The sequence below is a fragment of the Vombatus ursinus genome, unplaced genomic scaffold, assembly GCF_900497805.2.
Source record: "Vombatus ursinus unplaced genomic scaffold, bare-nosed wombat genome assembly UNPS02010320.1, whole genome shotgun sequence".
NCBI classification, from domain to species: Eukaryota; Metazoa; Chordata; class Mammalia; order Diprotodontia; family Vombatidae; genus Vombatus; species Vombatus ursinus.
In genome coordinates this window covers 7,246,007-7,268,626 of record NW_020950098.1, presented here as the reverse complement: position 1 = coordinate 7,268,626, position 22,620 = coordinate 7,246,007, and the positions used below count along the sequence as shown (strand labels likewise).

The following is a 22,620-nucleotide window of genomic DNA, read 5'->3' as shown; positions in this document are numbered from 1 at the left end:
GATTTCAGGGCCGGTGCTCTATCCACTGCGCCACCTAGCTGCCCCTAATCTAGTAATTTTTATATTATCCTTCTGACAATTTTCTAGGTCAGTTGTTTTTCCAAAGAGAAATTTCACATTTTTTTCTATTTTTTTACTTCTTAAATTTTGTTTTTTCGTATCTTGTTGTCTCATAGAGTCATTAATTTCCACTTGTTCAATTCTAAATTTTAAAGAATTATTTTCTTCACTGAGCTTTTGTATTTCGTTTTCCATTTGGCCAATTCTGTTTTTTAGGGAGTTATTTTGCTTGGTAAATTTATGTATATCTTTTCCCATGCTATTGACTCTTTTTTTCCCATGATTCTTTTGCATTACTCTCATTTCTTTAATTCTTTAAGTTTTTCTTCTGCTTCTCCAATTTGCTTTTTAAAATCCTTTTTAAGCTCTCGCGAGAATTTTTTTTTCCAGCCTGAGTCTAATTTACATTTTTCTTTGAGGCTTCACATGAGCCATTTTGGCACTGTTGTTCTCTTCTAAGTTTATGCCTTGATCCTCTCTGTCACCATAGAAACTTTCTGGAGTCAAGTTCTTTTTTTGTTTTGTTTTGTTTTGCTCATTTTTCTGCTTTTTTTGTGACTTGGTGTTTTTATATGAGAGTTGGGTTCTGGTCCTGCACTGTCCCCAACTTTTTGTGCCGGGGCTCAGGGCTTTACTTGCTTTTACTGGCCTTCGGGGGCTTAGCTGCCTGCTTTCACTGAGGGTGGGCTTCCCTTCTGGCTTGTATTGGATGGTGGGGCCTCCCTCCCTGTTGGCCTCCCCTGGGTGTGGGGTTTAGCTGGCCTGCTAGAGGAGTGGGGCCTCGTTATTGGATTGCTGTGGTAACAGAGTCTCTCTACTGGGGCAGCATTCTTGCTGTTGGACAGCCTTGGGGTTTCACTACTGGTCTGCCTTGGGGTCAAGTATCTGTGGCTTGGGCTCGGTGTGGGGTCCCTGGAGTGGAGCCTTACTGCAGCTCTTACTCCCCTCCTACCCCGGTGAGACTGACCTTTCCTGCCATGCCAATGAGCTGCTTCTCTGCTCCTAGAGCAGTTCTTAGGCGGTTTTTAGTTGTTTGGAGAGGAATTTTGGAGGGTTTCAGAGGGTTCCTTCCTTACTCTGCCATCTTGGCACTGGAAGTCAGATTAGTTGATCTTTAAGGTACTTTAAAGCTCTTAATCCTATAAAATATAAGTGATAGGAGAGAACCTTATTATTTTTAAAATTGGTAAAATAAGGAAAGACAATTGTACTTCATCTTCATGGAAATTCTCTCCTATGGGACAAAGAGAGTCCTGGGAACTGGCTGTTGGAAGAAGAGGAGAGATGATATCATAGGATGAAAAAGTTTGAGAATCACTTCACTTAAATCATGCTTTTGAATCTCTAAATTAGAATATCTCGTTGCATCTCAGAGTTCTCTGTGAGTTCCTACATTTGGTCTTAAAGGCCTTTCAGAATTAGTGATAATATAGTTATTCAGGGTCTGCCCTAGGGGAGGAAAAAAAGGAAGCTCAATCAGAAAGATTTGTGTGTCCAAAAGAGGATGTTCTTTACTGCTGGCAGGATTCAGGAATATGATGCTGTCTACCTACCACAGGTACTCCAAATCTGTGTCCAAATTGTGGTCATGATGTGGCAGCTATAAAAATGGCTTTCCAGTTCTCTTTTTTCCTTTTCTCTACAGGAAAAGTCTATTTCTGATAAGTTAGGGATTCTCCTTAATGGAGGGTGGGATGAAGGAAGATGGTGATTTGGGGGAAGCAAGTTGTTATCTATTGCTTCAAGATCTATACTTTGGGATCTTTGAGCACAGTAATTACTTGGAGGAGGGGGGAGAATAGAATATGAAATTGTAATGTTTCCCAGTTTTACTCAAGGTTAACAGTGGGGATGTAGAGGATCTTATAATCCCAAGTGGTATGGAACTTTTGAGGTTCAGGTGGACATTTACCTATGAATTAAAATTGGAAAGGCACAGAGCAACTTTCTTGGCTTATTTCAGGAGTCAAAGCAAAAGAAAGGAAGAAACAATTAAAATTACATAGGTGTATGGAAGAGTATCCAGTTACTATTAGAATATATCTTTGCCTGTCTGACCATTGCTAGGAGGGTGGCCTCTGTTGAGAGTCCGTACAACCTTTTTTTCCTTGGGATTCTGATTTGAATGATAACTCATTCTTTGGGGAGAGGATAATAAACTTCCAGTAACAAAGATCCTTACCATGGGAGAAAGGCTATAATTATTAATGACTGCCTATGCATGTATATATTTTTTGACAAGCAAGAACATTTAACATACACTCCCTAAAAGGAAGGTAGTATTTACTGTTGGAAAATTGGAAGATTATAAGAGGTAGAAATATTTGTATGCACATTGTAAGTATGGTTAGCTACCTGGCACACTTCATAAAGTTCTGGACTTTCAGTCAGGAAGACCTGAATTTGAATTCTGCCTCAGACACTTACTAGCTGTGTGACCTTGGTCAAGTCACTTAAGCTGGTTAAGCTCTCTGTGTCTCAGTTTCCTCATTTGTAAAAATGAAGGTAGTAGTAGTACTTACCTTTCAGGGTTGTTGTGAGGATCAAATGACATAACATGTAAACCACTTTGCAATCCTTAAAGTACTATATGGGTGGTAGCTATTATCATCCGAAAGTCATGATAATTATGAAAGAAACATTGTGAAGTGAATTGTGATACTTGTAATTAATTATGATACTCATAGTTTAATAGGTCTTAACAATAACCTCTTTAATTTCACACTTTTAAATTTGTTTCAGCTTTGCATTGAAGTGTTAACATGGAAAATCTTGTAATGTGGATTGTGATCCTGAGACAAAGGAACTTGGGAAGTAGGGCAAAGCTCCAACCTAGCTCAGCTTTGGAAAACTGCTCCTTTATGATGCTTCGCATCTCCTAGATTAAGAGTTTGCTAGGAAACACCATGGAATGTACAGACTCATAGAATGCTAAATTGGGAAGAGAACATAGATCATAAAGTTCAGCCCTTGGAGATGAGGAAACTAAATCTCAAAGAAGCTTTCTTGTGTAGGGTCATATAAATGTTAGTGGTAGAGTCGGGTCTGGTTATTTCCTGTTGTGGATGCTTTACAACCAGTTTTTTTGGAAACATAGACAGATGTTTTGTGAATCCTTTATGTGTAATATAGGATGTTTCATTTACTGTTTTCTTTTTTGAAAATGGCTGTTTAAAAACAACTCTCATGTCTCCCATCTTTTGTTCATGATTGTTTAACTGATAGATTAGTGAAGTTCCATTTAATCATTATGAAAAAACATGTTAGGGGCAGCTAGGTGGCATGGTGGATAGAGCACTGGCCCTGAAATCAGAAGGACTTGAGTTCAAATCTGGCCTCTGACCAAACACTTGCCACTTACTAGCTGTGTGACCCTGGGCAAGTCACTTAACTCCAACTGCCTAAAAATAAAAAAGAAAAGAAAAGAAAAAAAACATGTTAGATAAAATGTAAATACCTTATTTTAAATACAGTGCATTATTTATGTAATATGTTTCAATATATTACATTTTTGCTTTTCCATAGGAGTTTTTGTAAAGCCAGTCCATTAGCAAAAGTTAAAATCAGTATCTTTAGTAAGGTGTAGAGTACCCTTGCTTTAAGAAAAACATATGAAATCTTAAACATATTGAAGTGATAACTGAAGATTGTTTTTTTTTAATTGTTCTTGTGTTTGTTTTTATATCATTGTCATTTCCAAATATATTCTTCCCTTCTTCCCTCCCTAAAGAATTATTTCTTGTAACAAATAATAAAAAAGAATGGTAAAGAGCACATTAGCAAAACTGATGAACATATCAGCCTAGTCTGACAAGTATATACAATGTTCCACACCCATAGTATACCACTTCTACAAAAAAGGAAGGGGGAATAAATTTTCTCCTGTCTTCTACAAGGCTTTATTATTATAATCACATATTGTGTTTGGTTATTATTGTTGTTCTTTCACTTTACATTGGTGTGGTCATTGTGTAAATTGTTTTCCTGGTTATCTTTGCATCTTTTCATATAAATCTTCTCATTCTTCACTGTGTTACTGTTTTTGTGACCCAATAATATTCCATTACATTTATGTACTACCATTTGTTTAGTCATTTACTCAGTCAGTGGGTTTCTTGTTTCCAGTTCTTTGCTTTAACAGAAAGTGCTGCTGTGAAGTTTTTGGCATGTGTTGGCACTTTCTATCTTTGATTTGGGGTATGTACCTAGTAGTGAGATCTCTGGGTCAAAGGATTATGGACATTTTATTTTTTAAATAAATTTTTATCGAAATCTTTGTTTTTATATCACCTGCATTTCCCAATGTATCCTTTACCTCTGCCCCTCCCAGAGAGCCATTCCTTAAAACAAAGAATAAAAAGAAGAGAGGAAAAGCAGTTCACCAAAACTAACCAATATGATGGTAAAAGATCTAACATTTTATGCAGTATTCCATGCCCATAGTCTTTTATGTCTTTAAAGGCAAGGGAGGTGCTTTCTTAAATTTTCTTTAGGTCGTTATTATTTCTCAGCATTCCATTTGGATTGTTTTGTTGTTTCATTTTATATTGTTGGGGGGGTGGGGGGAGAGAGAGAGACAGAGAGAGAGAGACACAGAGAGAGAGAGAGAGACACAGAGAGAGAGAGAGAGAGAGAGAGAGTGTGTGTGTGTGTGTGTGTGTGTGTGTGTAGCTAGGTGGTGCTGTGGATAGTGCTGGTGTCAGGAAGACCTGAGTTTAAATCCATCCTTAAATATTCACTAGCTGTATGACATTGTGTATGTCACTTACCTTCTGCTTGATTTCAGTTTCCCCATCTTTAAAATGGGGATGAAGATAGCACTTGTCTCCCAAGGTGGTTTTGAGGATAAAATGAGATGGTAACGATGATGATGATGATTTTTAAATGTGGTTTTCTTGGTACTGCTTATTTCATTTTATATCATTCATATACATCTTTCCATACTTCTCTGCATTTATCCTTTTTATTTCTTATAGCACAATAATAAACATTTACATTTATGAATGACAGTTTGTTTAGCCATTTTCTAATTAGTGGGTATCTTAGTTTCCACTTCTTTGCTCCCACAAAAAGCCCTGTGATAAATATTTTGTTATACCTGGGTCTTTTCTTTTTGTCATTGGCCTCCTTGAGGTATAAACCTAGTATTGGGATCTCTGGGTCAAAGGGTATGATTATTTTAGTTACTTTCTTTTCATAATTACAAAATACTTAATTGAATATTTAGACCAATTCATAGCTCCACCAACAACGTATTAATGTCTCTAATTTTCCATAATATCTTCAACACAGAATATTACAGTCTTTTATCATTTTTTTTTATTATGAAGTTGAAAGTCCAGGGTTTTATTTGCATTTCTCTTATTATTAGTGATTTGAAGCAGTCTTTCAGATGATTGTTAATAGTTTAATATTCTTCTTTTTGAGAATTGTTGTTTTACATTCTTTGACCTCTTGGGGAATGAGTGGCTTTTGTTCTTAAATCTTTCAGCTGTCCATGTATCTTGGATATCAGTTTCCTAACAGAGATATTTGATATAAAGATGTTTGCTATTCCATAGATTCCTTCTCATCCTTATTTGTTTATTTGTGCAGAAACTTTTCAATTTCATGTAATCACAGTGTTGCCGTGGCCAAGAATGTCTCCAGCCGCAGCTGTGGAATGTAGTTGATCTGGTTCTTTTCTGATTTGTATGAAATAATCTTTAGTATGTTAGAGAGCATGGAGTGTGGTGGCAGTAGTAGAGCTGTTTAGAAAAACCTGGATTCTAGTTTGACACATAGTGGCTGTTTAACCTGAGTTAAGTCATTTAATCTCTCAGTGTTCTAGGCAGCTTTTTGAAACTGTAAGTTACAGAAAAGGTGCAGGTGAGAGTTTCCTCAGTAGAGAATTTCCTGTACCAATGAAATCATAAGTCTGTCTCTGTCCTTATCCCTATGATCTTTGGTATTTAGTTCATGCATCTATTTTGAGTTCATTAAGGTATATGACATAAAGTCTTGGGCTATATTTCTCCTATTGATCTGGAACAATCTTTAACATGATTGATAGTTTGCAGTTCTTCTTAAAGAGGACTTTTTACTTAACAAAATCTTTCATTATAGGCCACCTTTAAAGGGAGATTCAGATAAATTCATTTGATGAACATTTCAAATATGATTCACTTTATAGAAATAAGTTTTGTTTTATAGGGTTTAGAGCTAGAAGATTACCTAATAAAGCATCTGGCTCAGTCCTTTCTCACGAATATGGAAACTGAATTCCAAAGAGGTTAAGGGACTTGTTCAGACTTCTACAGTCATAAATAGCAGAACCAGCATTAGAACTCATGTCCTTTGACTCCAAATTCTGTGGTGTTTTCTGTTTTTCCCTTCATGTTTTTGTCTTTCTATGTTTGTCTGCCTACCCCCACTTTATTTTCATATCCATCCCCCTCAAACAACCATGAAATAGAACTGAAATATTTTGATTGTTGATTATTTTTTAAGTATATTGATTATTATGAAATATATTGATTATTTTTAAAATAAAATTTTAAATTCCTGGTTCATAATTTTAAAAGCAGATAAGTAAAATGTTTTATATTTCTCTTCCTTCCCTGACTGGCCCAAGTCCCATCCAGATTAAATTGCTTTTTACTTAGATGGTTTCTGAACATGTCACTTGTGAATTTTTTGGTTACAGCACTTGTATCCTATCTCTCTATTACTGAATTACTCTTTAAAGGTTATTTTCTTTGTATTTTAGATGCTTCTTTTTGCGTTGTGATATATGATGTGTATTTAGTTCTTAAGTGATACTATGCTTTGTAAGCATAATATTAATATTATGACTGGAGAGGTATACAATATTTATTTCACTAATTTGATAATGATTATGAAGTCTCAAGTGTGTTTTGTTTTTTTTTTACTTCTATTTGAATCTTGTTTTATATCCTAAAATTATGACTTTATTTATGGTCTCCTCTCTGCATTAAGAAGCGTAGGAAATAGAGTGCTCCTCAAAAGGAAGGGGGGGCATGACATTTTAGAAGGTTTAGAATTAATGTGGGCAATGAGTGGAAAATCCCAGTGCTTTCTCTCAGATTCTACTGCTCTTACTACTACTGGTTTTTAATTTTCATTGAATCAGCATATTTTAGGGCTGGAAAGGACCTTAAAGTTCCTTTCATGCAGTCCATTCAGGTGAGGAAACTGAGTCGCAAAGAGGTTAAATTGTGCAGGGTCACACAGCAAAACTGAGAATTTAAATCTAGACCTCTTGATTTCAAGTACAATATTCTTATCACTTTCATGAGCTGTAATTTAGTTATTTGGCATTTTATTTTTAAGAAATTATTTTAATTAGAGGTATCACTGCTACTAATCATTGAGTAAATCTGTTCAGAATTATGAATTGTTTACTAATTTACTTTATATGTATTCTAAAGCCTTAAAAGAGAACAGCTCAGAGGTTGTTCAGCCTTTCCTGATGGGATGTGGAACCAAGGAACCAAAGATCACTCAGCTGTGTCTAGCAGCCATTCAGAGGCTTATGTCACATGAAGTTGTTTCTGAGGTAAGAGAGGTGTAATATCTGCACATTTTTCCTTGGAATAGAATAATGTGGATTTTCATAAGTGGGAAAGAAAACATGCTTGATTTTTGTTCGGGTTACTTACTAATTTAATGAAGAGATTTAAAATCAGGGAAATTGCTATATTACTGTCAGAAAGGCAATAAAAATTTATTTCATCCAATATAGTATATATGATTGGTTTATATGTATTAAATATATCTGTGATATATGTATAAGATACACATTGTTTTGTATGTGTTAAAGATTATATCTTTCTCTACTCAGGGAATTTATGATCTTATATATCAAGGTTCTATAAACTAGATTAGAATTTTTATAATCAAAGAGTAAATATTTAGTTTTATCATACACATTGTTATTTCCCAAAATTAATTGCTTTGAAAAGATTTGTAAATAATATAGGTATACCCGAGTCCAAATAGTTTGTTTAAAGGGAAGAAAAGGACTTGATGAATTTAGACTATATAAAATTATTTGCTTTTATGTTTTTAGAGCTACATAACAATAGTTTTCCTATGTGAAACCTGATATAATTCAAGTGTATTCAATGCCTGTCTTTCAGACTTCCATGAGTATCTTAAATCTCTGAGGGATACCAGTTAAGCTTTTGGAAGCAACATATTCCATAGACCAAATACTTTTTGCTGAACAGTAGCAATTCTAATTCATTTCATATATGTGTAGACCCTTTTGGTGTAGCTTATGTGTAGCTTGACAGTGTAGCATACATTGAAAAGTAATTTTTTTAAATTGGCCATAGCAACTCATGCTCTTTATTTTGATGGAGAGTATACCCATACCTGTGAAGTTATAAATTCCTGAAGTATTGACGCATATTAAGGAAAAATGTTGAAATGATGTAAACAAAGTAACCAAGATGTAAAACTAGTTAACTTAAGTACACCCATATTTATTTACAAAACTACATTAATAGAAGAGTCAAGTTGTATTGGGGAATTAGTTATAGAGATAAAGAGGAAAGAATAGCAGAAAAGGGAAATTTGGCCAACATTTGAAGAAAAAGTAATCATTATAATCAACTGCTTGTTCTTGACTAGGTATTTCTATAACTCCTTGTTCGTATTTGAACATGTCCAGATATGAGAAGCCATACTTAGGAGAAGTCGGTGCTACTTAAATATTTTTTGAGAGAAAATTTAAGCCTTTCCAAAACTAATTGACATATAGGAGAAAGGATGCAATGACATAGGAATGAATGATATTAGCCATTTTGTGTGTATTTCTTTGGGGGTGAGAAGATATTCCCTTCTGATATCTTAGATATGTGATATCTGTCTGAAATCACTATGATAGTAGTGAAACATTTTATTAATATTGGAAGCTCCTGGTATAGAATCTCCCTCCACTGATGCAAATTGGTAACTGCTTTATAATTTAGTATGTAGGAGAGTAACGCTGGCTCTGCAGAGAAGTGTTGTTACTCAGAGTCATCTTGTTATTATTTACTGTCTGAGGCAATACTTGAACCCACGATCTTCTGGACTCCAAGTCCAGCCTTCTTTCTCCTATTCTGTGCTGACTTTTCATTAACTAGTGTGATAATCACAATAATAGCTCTTCTCAGGGAGAGGAACTATTTGTGAACTTTCTCTTTACTTGAAGATTTTTTGGTAATGTAAATATTAGGAGACAGGGTACCTAGGTTCACATCTCAGTCTGCTGCTCATTACGTGAGTGACTGTGAGCAGGTCACTTAACTTCCAGGGGCCTCTGTTTCATCATCCTATAAAAAGACTAAATGATTGTTTAAAATCCTTTACAGTCTGTAGCTCATATCATTCAGTGTTTTGCGTATGGCTTAAACAGATGTATTTTATTTCATTGATAACAATTGACATAATATACTATTTTACAGACTGCAGCAGGGAACATCATTAACATGCTTTGGCAGCTGATGGAAAATAGCCTTGAAGAACTAAAGCTACTTCAAACAGTTCTTGTTCTTTTAACAACCAATACTGTGGTTCATGATGAAGCGCTCTCTAAGGTAGGAACTCTTTTCTGCCCCATTGAATTGTTTCTGTGACACAGTCTGTTTAATTCAAGCCAATTTCAGGAGAAAGAGCTGCATTTATTGGAATTAAATGCCACTTTAGTGTGGACGTTGTTTTGGCTAGTGATCACAGAGTAGACCCAGGGGTCTGCAACCTTTTTTGCCCTGAGTTTTACCGTAAATGAACTTAGGGCAGCTGTCAGATCTAAGGCATAGGTTATGTTTTATCTTACCATAATTTAAAATAATTAATGAGCTATGCAATATTATATATTTTTCTTAAAAATGACTTTTTCATTAAAATTTTTTAGTAACAACTGATATTTACAGCATAGTTTAAAATGTGCAAATTGCTATTATTAACTGATACAGTAACCTTGTGAGGTCTACTTATCTACATCTGCTACAGGTATCATTATCATCCCTAATTTGCAGCTGGGAATTCTGAAGCTGAGAGTTTATATGACTTGCCCATGGTCATACAGCTAGTAAGTGTACGAGGAGGGATTTGAACTCAAAATAGCATGGATTATAGTTTGCATGTGGAGATACTGCTTACCAAAATGAAGCCAGCAACTACTATATAGATATGTGTAGTTTTTGTTATGAAAACAGTGATGTTCTACTAAAAAAGATTTTACTTTGAAAATTTTAAATCAGTGTTTTACATTTTGGGAAGAACCTATTTTCTGCATCTTCTTACCTACAGTAGAACTCTATCGTTACACCTGTCCCAGTACCTAGATCCACACTGGCTGTTGGTCTATTGTTTTTTCTAAAGGTTTATCACATACAGTTAAAGCCTAATATCGTGAGGTAGATATCAGTTTTGTCCTTTTAGCACTGTTGTTATGAAAGGACATTTTATAGTATTTTTCTTATACCCCTTCTCATCTTAAAACTATAAAACGAAAGGATAGCTAGTCATAATCTTAAATGTGTTTCTTTTTTATTTGAGTTAAACTGTTTTTTTTTCTAGCTCTCTTTTTACCTATCTGACCATTTCTCCTTGATCTCCATTAGTTAATTTTCTTCCTTTGGGACCTTAATTATGCGTATCTTAAAGCTCTGTCAGGCCTTTTCTCATCTCTGTCTGTCTGTCTCTGTCTGTCTCTGTTGGTCTCTGCCCACCTTGGCTATCTCAGCCCTACTCATGGCTTCACTCACCACTTTTATACAAATTATTCCCAAATCTTTGTCATCATCTTCAGAATCCTTCAGTGGTCCCTTTTATCTCCCTTTAGGATAAATTGAAATTATTTCATCTGTCATTATGTTCTTCCACAATTGAGTTCCAATTTACTTTTCTGTTTATATTTCATACTGCTTCCCTTCACATGCTCTTACTCTGACCAGACAGGAATTGCTAGCTGTTCCTGATATTAGATCATTGATATTAGCTCCATAGAGCTGGAAGGACCAGCCACCTCATTTTCCAGATGTGGCACTGTCCTTTATGTTTCTCTCCTCATCTTAGTCTTTTGAAATCCTTTCCTTTCCCAAGGGCTACCCCTTCCTTGCTCTTACTCACTTTTTTACCTTTCCACTACTTACATTAGGAGGCATCTGAAATCAGTCATATGATAGACAAATACTTGTTAGTACAAGTAAATGAACTTTAATGAGGGCAATTTCTTTTATTACTAATTGTGGAATGAAAAGCTTTGGCAACTACCTGTGTGACATTGTTTAAGTAACTTAACCTCAGAGTTGGACTCTGATTTCTGAGGTGCCTTATAATTTTGAATGTGAGCCTGTGGGCTGTTTCATATATCAGCAAGCAGGTGAGGGAAATCTTTTTGTGGCTAGGCAGGGGTGAGGTTCTTGAAATCACTAGCCTGAAAATAAAACTACCATATCATCAGTCAGTCAGCATTCATTAAATGTATATTACATATCAGGCACTGTTCTGTGTGTGGGGTATATAAAGACAAAATTGAAACAATCCTTACCCCCAAGGATCTTACATTCTAATGGAGGAGATAACATGTGAGCATGTGCTTACATAGTAGATAGGAAGGGACCTTTTATGTTCAGAGGGTAGGAGTGGAAGACTCTCTTCCCTGCCATATCTTTTGCTCTAAACTTCATTAAAAATCAAACCTGTAATGAATCTGAGGTATTTCTGGCAGTGCCTGTGGGGGCAACTTCACTGCAGCCTTGCTTCTGAGTACAAAGCATGCACACTTTGCACTGCATGTGCCCTCGGGCCATGCAACACCAGTGAAAGCTGCCAAGTGGAAAAAAGTTTAATAAGTCTTGGTCTAAGGGATGCTGGGAATAGGAGGGTCTTTTCTCTTATTGCTGGTTTTCCTTTAACCCCTAGAAGCCGCTATGCCACCACAGATGTTCCTTCTCCTAGCCTTAATCAGTGTCTTCCCTCCCATCTCTTTTCTCTACCCTAGCCAGTTGAATGTTTGGTTTTCTAGAACATTATGTCATTGAGTTGATTATTCACATTTTTATGAAGAAGCTTTCTTGTGGAGCATTGTATCCCTGTAAATAGTATGTTATTTTATGCACACACACACATACATATGTACACACACACACACATTCATAGAGAACATCCCTCTCACTCTGTAATAAAGGTATTGTCTTTATCCTAGACTTGTGTTAACAATAAAGTTTGCCAAATGTCTCTGCTTGCATAAAAGCAGAAATTACTTCATTTTCTGTTACTAGAAAAAAAAAAGAAAATGGGTAGATAGTGTTAAATTTTATTTTCATTAGCCAAAAATTGCTTTTTCAGGCAATTGTTCTTTGTTTTCGGCTGCACTTTACAAAAGATAATATTACAAATAATACAGCTGCTGCTACTGTACGACAAGTTGTTACTGTTGTATTCGAGAGGATGGTTGCTGAGGATGAACGACATAAAGGTAAATTTGAGTTATGTCCTTTTCTCTTGTGGTTAGATAAGTTCTTATTACTATGGTTTCCCATCAGTTATTGATGATTGATGTTTTGTTTTTTGGGATATATTAACAACAGAATGCTTTTAAAAAATATATGTGTTTTTCTGTAGATTGAAATTTATATATCCCTTCATCTTGGTTAATTGAAAGAAATTTGTTACTAAGTGACATCAGGTTTATTTTTCAATGGAATAGATTGGTTCAAAAGATTATTTATTGCTCAGATCATTAATTTTTTTCTTCTTTATAGAGTTAATAAATGATGGACTAAGTAAAATCTTTCCCTATGTAGAATTTGTCTTATTCTCAGTTGCTTTCCATTTTTTATGCATTTTTGTCTTAGTGGTCTTTTTTTGGGGGAAGGTTATATTGGTGACCAATGATAGGGACACTTGTTAGAGAAATGAGCGTCACTTTTCCTGAAGAAAACTTTTAGCTACTGAACAGATCTCTTTGGGTTTAGATTTTGTTTTTGGGCTTTCTGATTGTTTTATTAAAGCAATATTCCTATTAAATTTGGCATATTTGATTTTTATTACCTTTCCTGAAAAAATATGAAGTTCCATAAGATGGCAATATTAATTTATTTTAAGATTTAATTCTAATTAGTATATCCTATATAGTTATTTGGGTCATGTTCAGAAAAAAAAACCCAAGATAACTATATGATTTATATGTTTTGTGTATTTGTATAAAATAGAAAAGTTCTGCAGGGAATCTTAATCTGTACCTTTTGAGACCTTCTAATGTAATATTAAAAAATGGACTTGTATCAGAGATGTCACTTGAGTAACTGATGAATCATTAACTCCTTGGGAATTGGCAAGAATGCTCACAGAAATGGGAATTAATTGTGTAGTAAACTTAATACATTTCTACTTCATTTAAATTAATATTCAGAAACCAAGTAGAATGACTGTCCATTTGAGTCTTTTCTTGTTAGGACTGTGAGAACCTTCCATTTATTGACCAAAATAGAATCTTCTTTGTTAGGATCCTTACAAGCGAATTCTATTGCAAACAATTCATGTTGTCTTTTTTTGTTTTTTTGAGAGGAATATCTCTGAAATTACAATGAAAATAAATTAAGAAGATATCCTATAAGGAAATGTTTCTTGGTCAGGCTCTCTTCCCTCTGTCTAAGGGCACGTGATTTGCTATCCAGTTGTTGTGAATTCACATAACGCATCATGTTTTGATTACAGATGTTGTGGAGCAGCCAGTCCTGGTTCAAGGAAACAGTAATAGGCGTTCTGTGAGTACTCTGAAGCCCTGTGCAAAAGATGCATACATGCTCTTTCAGGTATTTGTATGATAGAAATTGCTTTTATCACTTTATGTTATTTTTCTTAGTGCTCTTTGGAGCTTTAAGTCTAGTTTCATTTTTCTCATTAGAAAAAGTATTTTTAAAAAAATGGGTCAAAGAGGAAGGAGTTCTTACTATTTACAATGGAAATATAATTTAGCAATCTGAATCTGTTAAGTGATATTTGAGTTTTAAAATTAAAGACTGGAGAGTAGTAACATTAACATAATGTTTTACGTTTATTGAATGCTTTTCTTATAATAACCTTGCAGGGTACATCTATCTAGTCAGTATTATCACTTCATTTTATAAATGAAGAAACTTTTGTACTAGATGTCTTAGACCATCCCTGGAATGTGGTGATCCCCTCACCCTTGACTTTTAGTTTCCCTAATTTACTTCAAGATTCAGCTCAGATCTCACCTGCAGGAAACTTTTCCTGTTGTTCCAGCTGCTGCTACCTTCTTTTCTGAGATTAACTCGCATACACACATGCATACAACATGTTTATTATTCAGTCTTAGAAATGCAAACATGCAGTTAGCTGCTTATTAAATTAGTCCATCAGTACATATAGCTTAGATTGACTTTGCAAATAGACAAAACTAAATATGAGGAAGAGAATAGAGCTATTTTCATTTTATATCGTTTTAATGATATACTCATTTTATATCACAAAATTCACATGTGAAAATATAGATATTCCTTCCTTTAAGGGAATTGGATTAAGTCAGAACATATGAAAGATCAATCAGGAGATACTTAATTTCATTCCAAAAGGATTAAATTTAGTGTGCACTATTTTGGTACATTTAAAATATTTGATATTTTATTTGCATCTCTTTAGGAATAATAATGATAATAACTTAAGCTTACATAGCATTTTGTTTGCAGAGTGCTTTATTTGACTTAACTCATTTGATCATCACAACAACTCTGTGAAATTGAAGGTGTTATTATCCATATTTTGCAGATGAGGGAAATAGGCTCAGGGTGACACAGATAGGGGTAGAGTAAGATTCAAACCCCAAATTTCTCTGGCCCAATAAAAATGAGTAACATTTACATGGCTATTTTGAATTTAGAATATACCTTATATTTGTTGTCTCATTTTTATATCACAATAACCCTCTGAAGGAAGAACTACAGGTATCACTGACCTCATTTTATTTATAAGGAAACTAAGAATCAGTTGGTAAGGTACTTTCCCATAATCATATTGCTATTAAGTGTCATAGGCACTACTTGAACCTAGGTCGTCGTCGTCTTCTTTTTTTTTTTTTTTTTTAATTTTTTAGTAATTTATTTTGATTTATCAACAATCACTTCCATAAGCTTTTGAGTTTAAAATTTTTCTCCCCCTCCCTCTCCAAAACGGCATGCCATCTGATATAGGCTTTACATATACATTCCTATTAAACATATTTTCACATTAGTCATGTTGTAAGGAAGAATTAGAACCAATAGGAGGAACCACAAGAAAGAGGAAACAAAACAAAACTGAAGGAAAAAAATGGCAAATAGCATGCTTCAATCTGCATTCAAACTCCATATTCTTTCTCAAGATGTGGATAGCATTTTCCATCATGAGACTTTTGGAGATGTCTTAAATCCTTGCATTGCAGAGAAGGGCTAAGTCTGTCAAAGTTAGTTATTGCACAGTGTGGCTGTTGCTGTGTACAATGTTCTCCTGGTTCTGCTCACTGAACTTAGGTCTTTTTTCTTTACAGCAAGTCCAGAACTTTGTCTATGAGGCCAGATGGCTTTTTCCCTCTCCAAGTCTGGTGTTATTTGTTTTGAGTGTTACACAAGATATACTTGCATTAAGTCTTTTATTTGTGTTAACTGGAAAGAATGACAAACTAACTAGATGCTTATAAATAATAATTATATATTGGCAATGATTACATGAATCTTAAGAAAATTTTTTGGAATTCTCAGATTTCTTATCTGTAATGTACATACTCATTAAGTTATGCCTTTCAGAAAATATTACTTATTTTTAAAGATGGGATTCTACTTTTATCTCTTAGCAGGAAAAAATGAGTTACATAAAAGGGAATTATTTTTTGTTTAATTTAATTAAATGTATGTGACCTAAAATTTTTCTTTTTGTCCCACTCATTTTTGTTGCATTTGTTTTCTCAGGATCTATGTCAGTTGGTTAATGCTGATGCTCCATATTGGCTAGTAGGAATGACAGAAATGACTCGAACTTTTGGCCTTGAACTACTAGAGTCAGTCTTGAATGATTTTCCCCAGGTGTTTTTACAAGTAAGCCATTTCAAATTTACTTAAGCAATGAAGTAATCTTTATTTGTCTCCTGTCTTTAAAAAATATTAAAATATTTAATAGACTAGTTTAAAATTATGGAATAAAATTTCTTCATCATTAATACTACACTTGAATTTTTTTTTCTTTAAAATTCTTTTTATTTTACATTTAAGTACAAAATGAGAAAAGAAAAAAAACATTGCTATATTCATAGCAGACCTTAAGAGAGGATTCAGTGTAAAACAATAAATTTCCATTTCAAGAAAACCTATATAATAACTATTACATATTATTTTCAAAACTGCCCAGCTTTTCTTCCTTGTTTTGGTTTTTTTTTCTTCTCTGCTTTGAACTTTTTTCCTTTATTCCCTCCCACATCTCAACCCTAAAGAATACTATATTTAAGTGTGGATATATATGCATATATGGATATCAATAAACATAGACATATTTACGTGTATACACTCATACATGTATATGTAAGACCATACTATGCTTATTCCCTCCTATCATCTGTTTCTTTGAAGGTGGATAGCATCTTCCTTCATGAGTCCAAATATTTCCATGTTTTTTTAAATCAACCAGCTCATCATTTACTACACCACAACAATTATATTCCTTTCTGGATTCAAACAGCATCATCCTTTATAGAATCTTTGAGGTTAATCTGGATAATTATAGTAGTCAGAATGACTTAGTTGCTCAGAGTTGTTCTTAAAACAGTACTGCTGTTACTGTATTCAGTGTTCTCTTGGTTCTGCTCATTTCACTCTTCATTATTTCATAGAGTTCTCTCCATACTTTTCTAAAATCATTGAGCTCATCATTTCTTATAGTAATGTTTCATCATGAACAGCTTTGTTTGACAAGTGTAAATTAGACTTAAGTTTTTGGGATAAGAATTTATCATTTGGTAAATAAAAATTGTTAGGAAAGCTGGAAAGCAGTTTGGCATATTGGCAAGAAATTGGGCATAGACCAATATCTTACATCATTTACCAAGATAAGGTCAAAATGGATACATGACCTAGATATAAAGGTGAGATATTATAAGAAAATCTGAAGACCATGGAACATATTACCTATCAGACTTAGGGATAGATGAACAATTTATGAACAAACAAGATATAGTGTTGTGAGTTGTAAAATGGATAATTTTGATTAAATAAATTAAAAAGATTTTGTACAGATAAAACAAATGTAGCCAAGATGTGAAAGAAAGCAGAAAGCTGGGAAAACATTTTTATAGACAGTTCCTCAGATAAAGGTCTCATATCTCAAATACATAAAGAACTTTGTCAAATCTGTAAGAATGTGAGTCATTCTCTAGTTGATAAATGGTCAAAGAATATGAACAGGCTATTCTCCAATTAAGAAATCAAAACAATTTATAGTCATAAGAAAAATGCTCTTAATCGTTATGATTAGAGAATGATTAGAGAAATGTAAATTAAAACAACCTTGAGATATCATGTTACACCTGTTAGATTGGCTGAAATGATAGAAGGGGAAAGTGACAAATATTGGAGGGGATTTGGAAAAATTGAGACCTTAAGTCATTGTTGATGGATTTGTGAGCTGATCCAACCATTTTTGAGAGAGATTTGGAATTGTGCCCAAAGTGTTATTAAACTGCCTATACCCTTTAACCCAGCAATACCACTATTAGATCTGTTTCCCAAAAAGATTAGGGAAAATGGAAATGAACCTACATGTTCTAAAACATTTAAAGCAGCTCTCTTTGTGGTGGCAAAAAACTGGAAATTGTGGGGATGCCCGTCAGTTGGGGAATGGCTGAACGAAAAAAAAATACTGCACTTTTGCAAAGACTTTCAAAACATCTAGTTTGGTAGTGATCTTTTCATAAAACAATTCTGTTCCCTGCCTCTACCACCCCCCCCCCCCACACACACACACACGCTGCAAGATACAAACCTTAAAAACTTAGAATGTAAGTGTCTGTGAACTGTACTCTCTTTAGTTTAGTAAAATCATATAATTGTTTTACTAGGTGGCTCCTTAAAGATGCTCTCTGATCTCTTTAGTGTTTTTAAAAATCATTAACTTGTTCAACATTTACTAAATGCCTGCTCTGTATAATCTGCAGTGCCAGGCTCCAAGTAGGAAGATACATAGATAAGCACACATTCTAGTTTGAGGCCCAAGATTTGTATATGTTTTGAAGTACCAGCAGAATTTCATTCAGCAGAGAGAGAGGGAGGAGTACATTTCCGGGATAGGAAACAGTGTCTCTGAATGTGTAGGGTTAGAAAACGTGCTATGTTTTGGGGGACCATAAAAAGAGGCCAATGTAGTAGAGCTGTGGCTCGAACCCAGCAAATAATAATGGACATTGTTATTGTAACAGTTTACAGTTTGCATGTTGCTCTACACGTGCTACCTTATTGAGCCTTTTAACAGTCCTGGGAAGCTCAGAAGAGAAATGATTTGCATAGGCTCTCAGGAGCAGCAATGGAATTTGACTCTAGGTCTTCCTGCGCTTTCTTCTCTCTGCCACACTGCCCCTACTCATGAACCTTTAGCAGCTTCCTATTGCTCCTAAGATAAAATACAAACTCCTCAGACTGGCATTTAAAGTCCTCCACATTATGTCTCCCAACTACTTTTCCAGGCTTATTTGATGATACTTTCTTTCATACATTAATGGTCCACCAAACTGACCTACTAGCTGTTCCCTGAGCTCAGCATTCTGTTTCCCTAAAACTGACCTTCATTCAGTCTGCCAGTCAGTAAGCATTTATTAAGCGCTGACTATGTGCCAGGCACTATACTAGGTGCTGGGATACGAAGAAAAGCAAACCACAATCCCTGCTTCTAAGGAGCTCAAAGTCTAATGAAACCTGATTCTCATCCATTCCTGGAATGTGCCCCTTTATCACCTCTACTTCTTAAAGTCTTCATTTTCCTCAAGGTTTAACTCAGGTGTTACCTCCTCCAGTAAGCCTTTTATAATTTTTTCCCAGGTGGTGCTTTTCCCCTTCTCAAATTGTCTTATATTTACTCATTTGTGTACATATTGTATCTTTCCTTTTCCATTACTGGTAGAGGTAAACCACTGCTAATGTATTAAAGTAATGTAATAGTCCTTATTTATCTGCTTTCTTTGAAGCTACTTGAGTTCAGGGATGGTTTAATTTTTGTCAATATATCCCTAAGGCCTAGCACAGTGCCTTTTGTATAGTAGACACTTAAATTTTCGTTCAGTTGAATTGAGGCAAAATTTGTCCTACTCATCCATATAATATTTTTTAAAAAGGAATTAGAAGTATTCTAACAGACACCTAGGTGCACACTTTGTCAAACAAGAATTGCTTTTCTTCAAACTGCTAAATTCTGCAACCAAAACTTTCATAAATTTCTGATGCTTAGTCTCACTTTTTTATTTGACTTCTGAAGTGGTAAGGAGGAAGAATTAGAAAATCCTGCAATTTATGCTAATTTTCACTCCATAATAATAACATGTAGCATTTATAGAGTGCCTGCTATGTGCCAGACATTGTACTAAGCACTTTACAAATATTATCTTGTTTGATCTTCACAACTACCCTGGGAGGTAGGTGCTATCTTTTACCATTGAGAAAGCAGGCAAACAGAGGTTAAGCTCAAGGTCACTCTACTACCTGAGTCTAGATTTGAATTTAGGTCTTCCTGATTTAGGTCCAGCACTCTGTCTGTTGTGCTACCTAGCTGCCTCTAGAATGCCAAAAGACTTTTTTGTGAAATATTTTGGAAATTGACCTGATTTCACTCAGTATGTATGATTGTAGGATGAAAAATAATTAAAATTAGCATTTATATAGCACTTTAAGATTTGCAAAGCACCTTACAAATAAAATACTATCTCACTGGAGCTTTATATCAACCCTAGGATGTAGGGTCTGTTATTATCCCCACTTTACAGTTGAGGAAATTGAGTCTGAGAGGGATTTTGTGACTTGCCCAGGGTCACACAAGTAAGTGTTTGAGGCTGGGTTTGATCTCAGGACTTCATGACTCCTGGTCCAGTACTTATCCTTTGTACCACCTAGTTGCCTCTAATAAATGAAAAAAATAAACACTGTTTAAATAGTGTAGTGATTGGAACAGAATACAATTTTTTATTATTCAAACTTAAAACAAAAGACTTGTTTGAGTGACTAGCTTAGAGAAACAGGTCTTAAGTCATCAGTAAACTGAAATTGTTTAAGACTAGGACAAAAAATTGTATAGAGGAAGAAGATCTTTTCGAGTGCCCAGTCAGCATTCGAGTACTTTATATACATGACCACCTATGCTCATATCACTTTATTTTTAGATTTATTTGTTTTGTTCTTAAGTAATTAGGTATACCTGAGCCATAGCATCAATCTGAAAAATCAATCATTAAATCTTTTCTGTGTGTGTGTGTATTTACACGCAGATCTGAAGAATAGAATAAAAGATATACTTACTATAACCAGGTTTTCTCATTTAATTGTCTTTAATGCTTTCATTAGTACAAATTTATCTTTGCCTGTCATTTAGACTGTTTGATCTTTAAGAAAAAACAGCTCTGAAGAATGTCTAACAATTATTGTGAAAGGTGGTAGGAATTATGTACATGAGTTTCTAATGTTGTTCCTTAAAATGCTTTACTGACTAAAAAGTAAGATTTTACTTTAGAATTATTAAGTGTTAATTGAAGTTTTTTTCTTTAACAGCACCAGGAATTTAGTTTCCTTCTTAAAGAAAGGGTATGTCCACTTGTGATAAAGCTCTTCTCTCCAAATATTAAGTTCAGACAAGGTTCCTGTACTTCATCTTCCCCTGCACCAGTTGAAAAACCATATTTTCCCATTTGTATGCGTCTGCTGCGAGTAGTTTCAGTTCTGATTAAGCAGTTTTATAGTCTTTTGGTAAGTACTGCTTTGTTAAGTTTCTTGTGTAGGTGTATGGGATGGCTCACTTTTAGAAATTTATCTATTAGAGACCTTAGCTTTCAAGTCAGTCAGCTTTTAAGTGGGTTATCCATATTTTAATTTTGTCTATGTTTATACAGTATTTCTGTTGTGTGAAGAAATAAGACACTGACTGAAGGAACCACAAGATTGGCGGTGTCATTAATGTCTGTTAATTGTCCCTGTGTCCCACTTGAAGACTAATAAAGACAAATAGCTTTTCTTCTTTCACTTATATAAAATCTTACAGTTGAATACACTGAAGCCAAGAGTTTGTAATTTATCCTAAATCACACAGTTCAATTTGAAATCCAGGACTAGAACTAAAGTCCATTTCTCTTTATACATTTCATTTGCATAAATTCATTGCCTCATAACAAATTAAATCACTTAATATGTCAAAAGATTGAGATCTCATTGGTGTGGGCATTCTGTACTGACTCAGAACACAGCCATTCCACATGTTTTCATTTTAACATATGCACACCCAACTCTTATATAAGCAGTTTCATGAGTTACCATGACAGAAAAATTTACCTGGTGAATAATCTTCTAAGGATTAAAAAAAAAGAGAAGAAACTTAGTTATAGAATATATTGTGATGTTCTTGATTAAAAGATGATTAAAGTTATAATTCATTGTTAGACATTTAAATTATATGTTTTGAGGCAAGTCATGTGATATATCATTACATTGTTTAAGCCAAGATTTATTATGTGTGTAATGAGTACACTTTTTAACATAGAACTGTCATCTACTTTTGAAAAGGTAAAGATATGTCATTTGTGGCAAATCCATAGAAAACGGAATGGAAACAATATTTTGAATTATTGTAAATCCTATATCCAAGGCACGCAGTCTTAAAAAATGAGACTGTACAAATAAAACTAGTTTTCCAAGATTCACACAGCAAACTGATACACAAATGCAAACATTATACTGGCTATTTCCAATTTTCAATTTTTAGAGAGGGGCAGGTGTTATGTATTTATTGTATTCTTGTGTTTTGAAAGTTGATGATCCTGGTATGGTACAAACTAGAAGTTGACAAAATATGCCATGTCTCATGTGTAAATGGTTGGCATGAGGGCTGCTTTGTTTTTTTCTAGTGGCATGTAGGACCTCTACCAGCTGCCCCACTTTCTCCCTAACACTTGTGAGAGTTGGTGCCTTCTGGCTTTTTATCACTTGCAATATTTTATGTCCAGACTAGCTCAGAAACAGGTCAGGGCATGGTGAAAGATTATGTGTGGATAGGGTCTGTGATGCAGAGTAACTTCTCCTCTCAGCTTTGAGGATTGATTGGGGAGAGAATTGCAGTAAATATAGTGGAACAAGCCCTAAATCTGAAATAAGAGGAAAATTTAGGTTTGAATCCTGGCTCTGTTAATTGTGTGACCTTGATCAAGTAACAGCTAATACTGGTCCTTAGTTTCTCCATCAGTCAATAGAGTAAAAGTTGAACCAGGTGATTTCTAAGGTCTTTTCTAAAATCAAATCCTATTTTCCTACAATATTTTTTTATCTCATT

At 34.4% G+C, this 22,620-nt stretch overlaps 1 protein-coding gene across 1 annotated transcript in view; it reads left to right on the top strand.

Moving 5' to 3' along the window:
- The window catches only part of MON2 (MON2 homolog, regulator of endosome-to-Golgi trafficking), a 144,250-nt gene that overhangs the window by 29,978 nt on the left and 91,652 nt on the right, over positions 1-22,620 (top strand). Inside the window, exons 3-8 of the mRNA XM_027854154.1 lie at positions 7,491-7,618; positions 9,516-9,647; positions 12,406-12,535; positions 13,777-13,874; positions 16,026-16,151; positions 20,853-21,047. Of these exons, the coding sequence (XP_027709955.1) occupies positions 7,491-7,618; positions 9,516-9,647; positions 12,406-12,535; positions 13,777-13,874; positions 16,026-16,151; positions 20,853-21,047 (809 nt within the window). The remainder of the gene's footprint in view (positions 1-7,490; positions 7,619-9,515; positions 9,648-12,405; positions 12,536-13,776; positions 13,875-16,025; positions 16,152-20,852; positions 21,048-22,620) is intronic.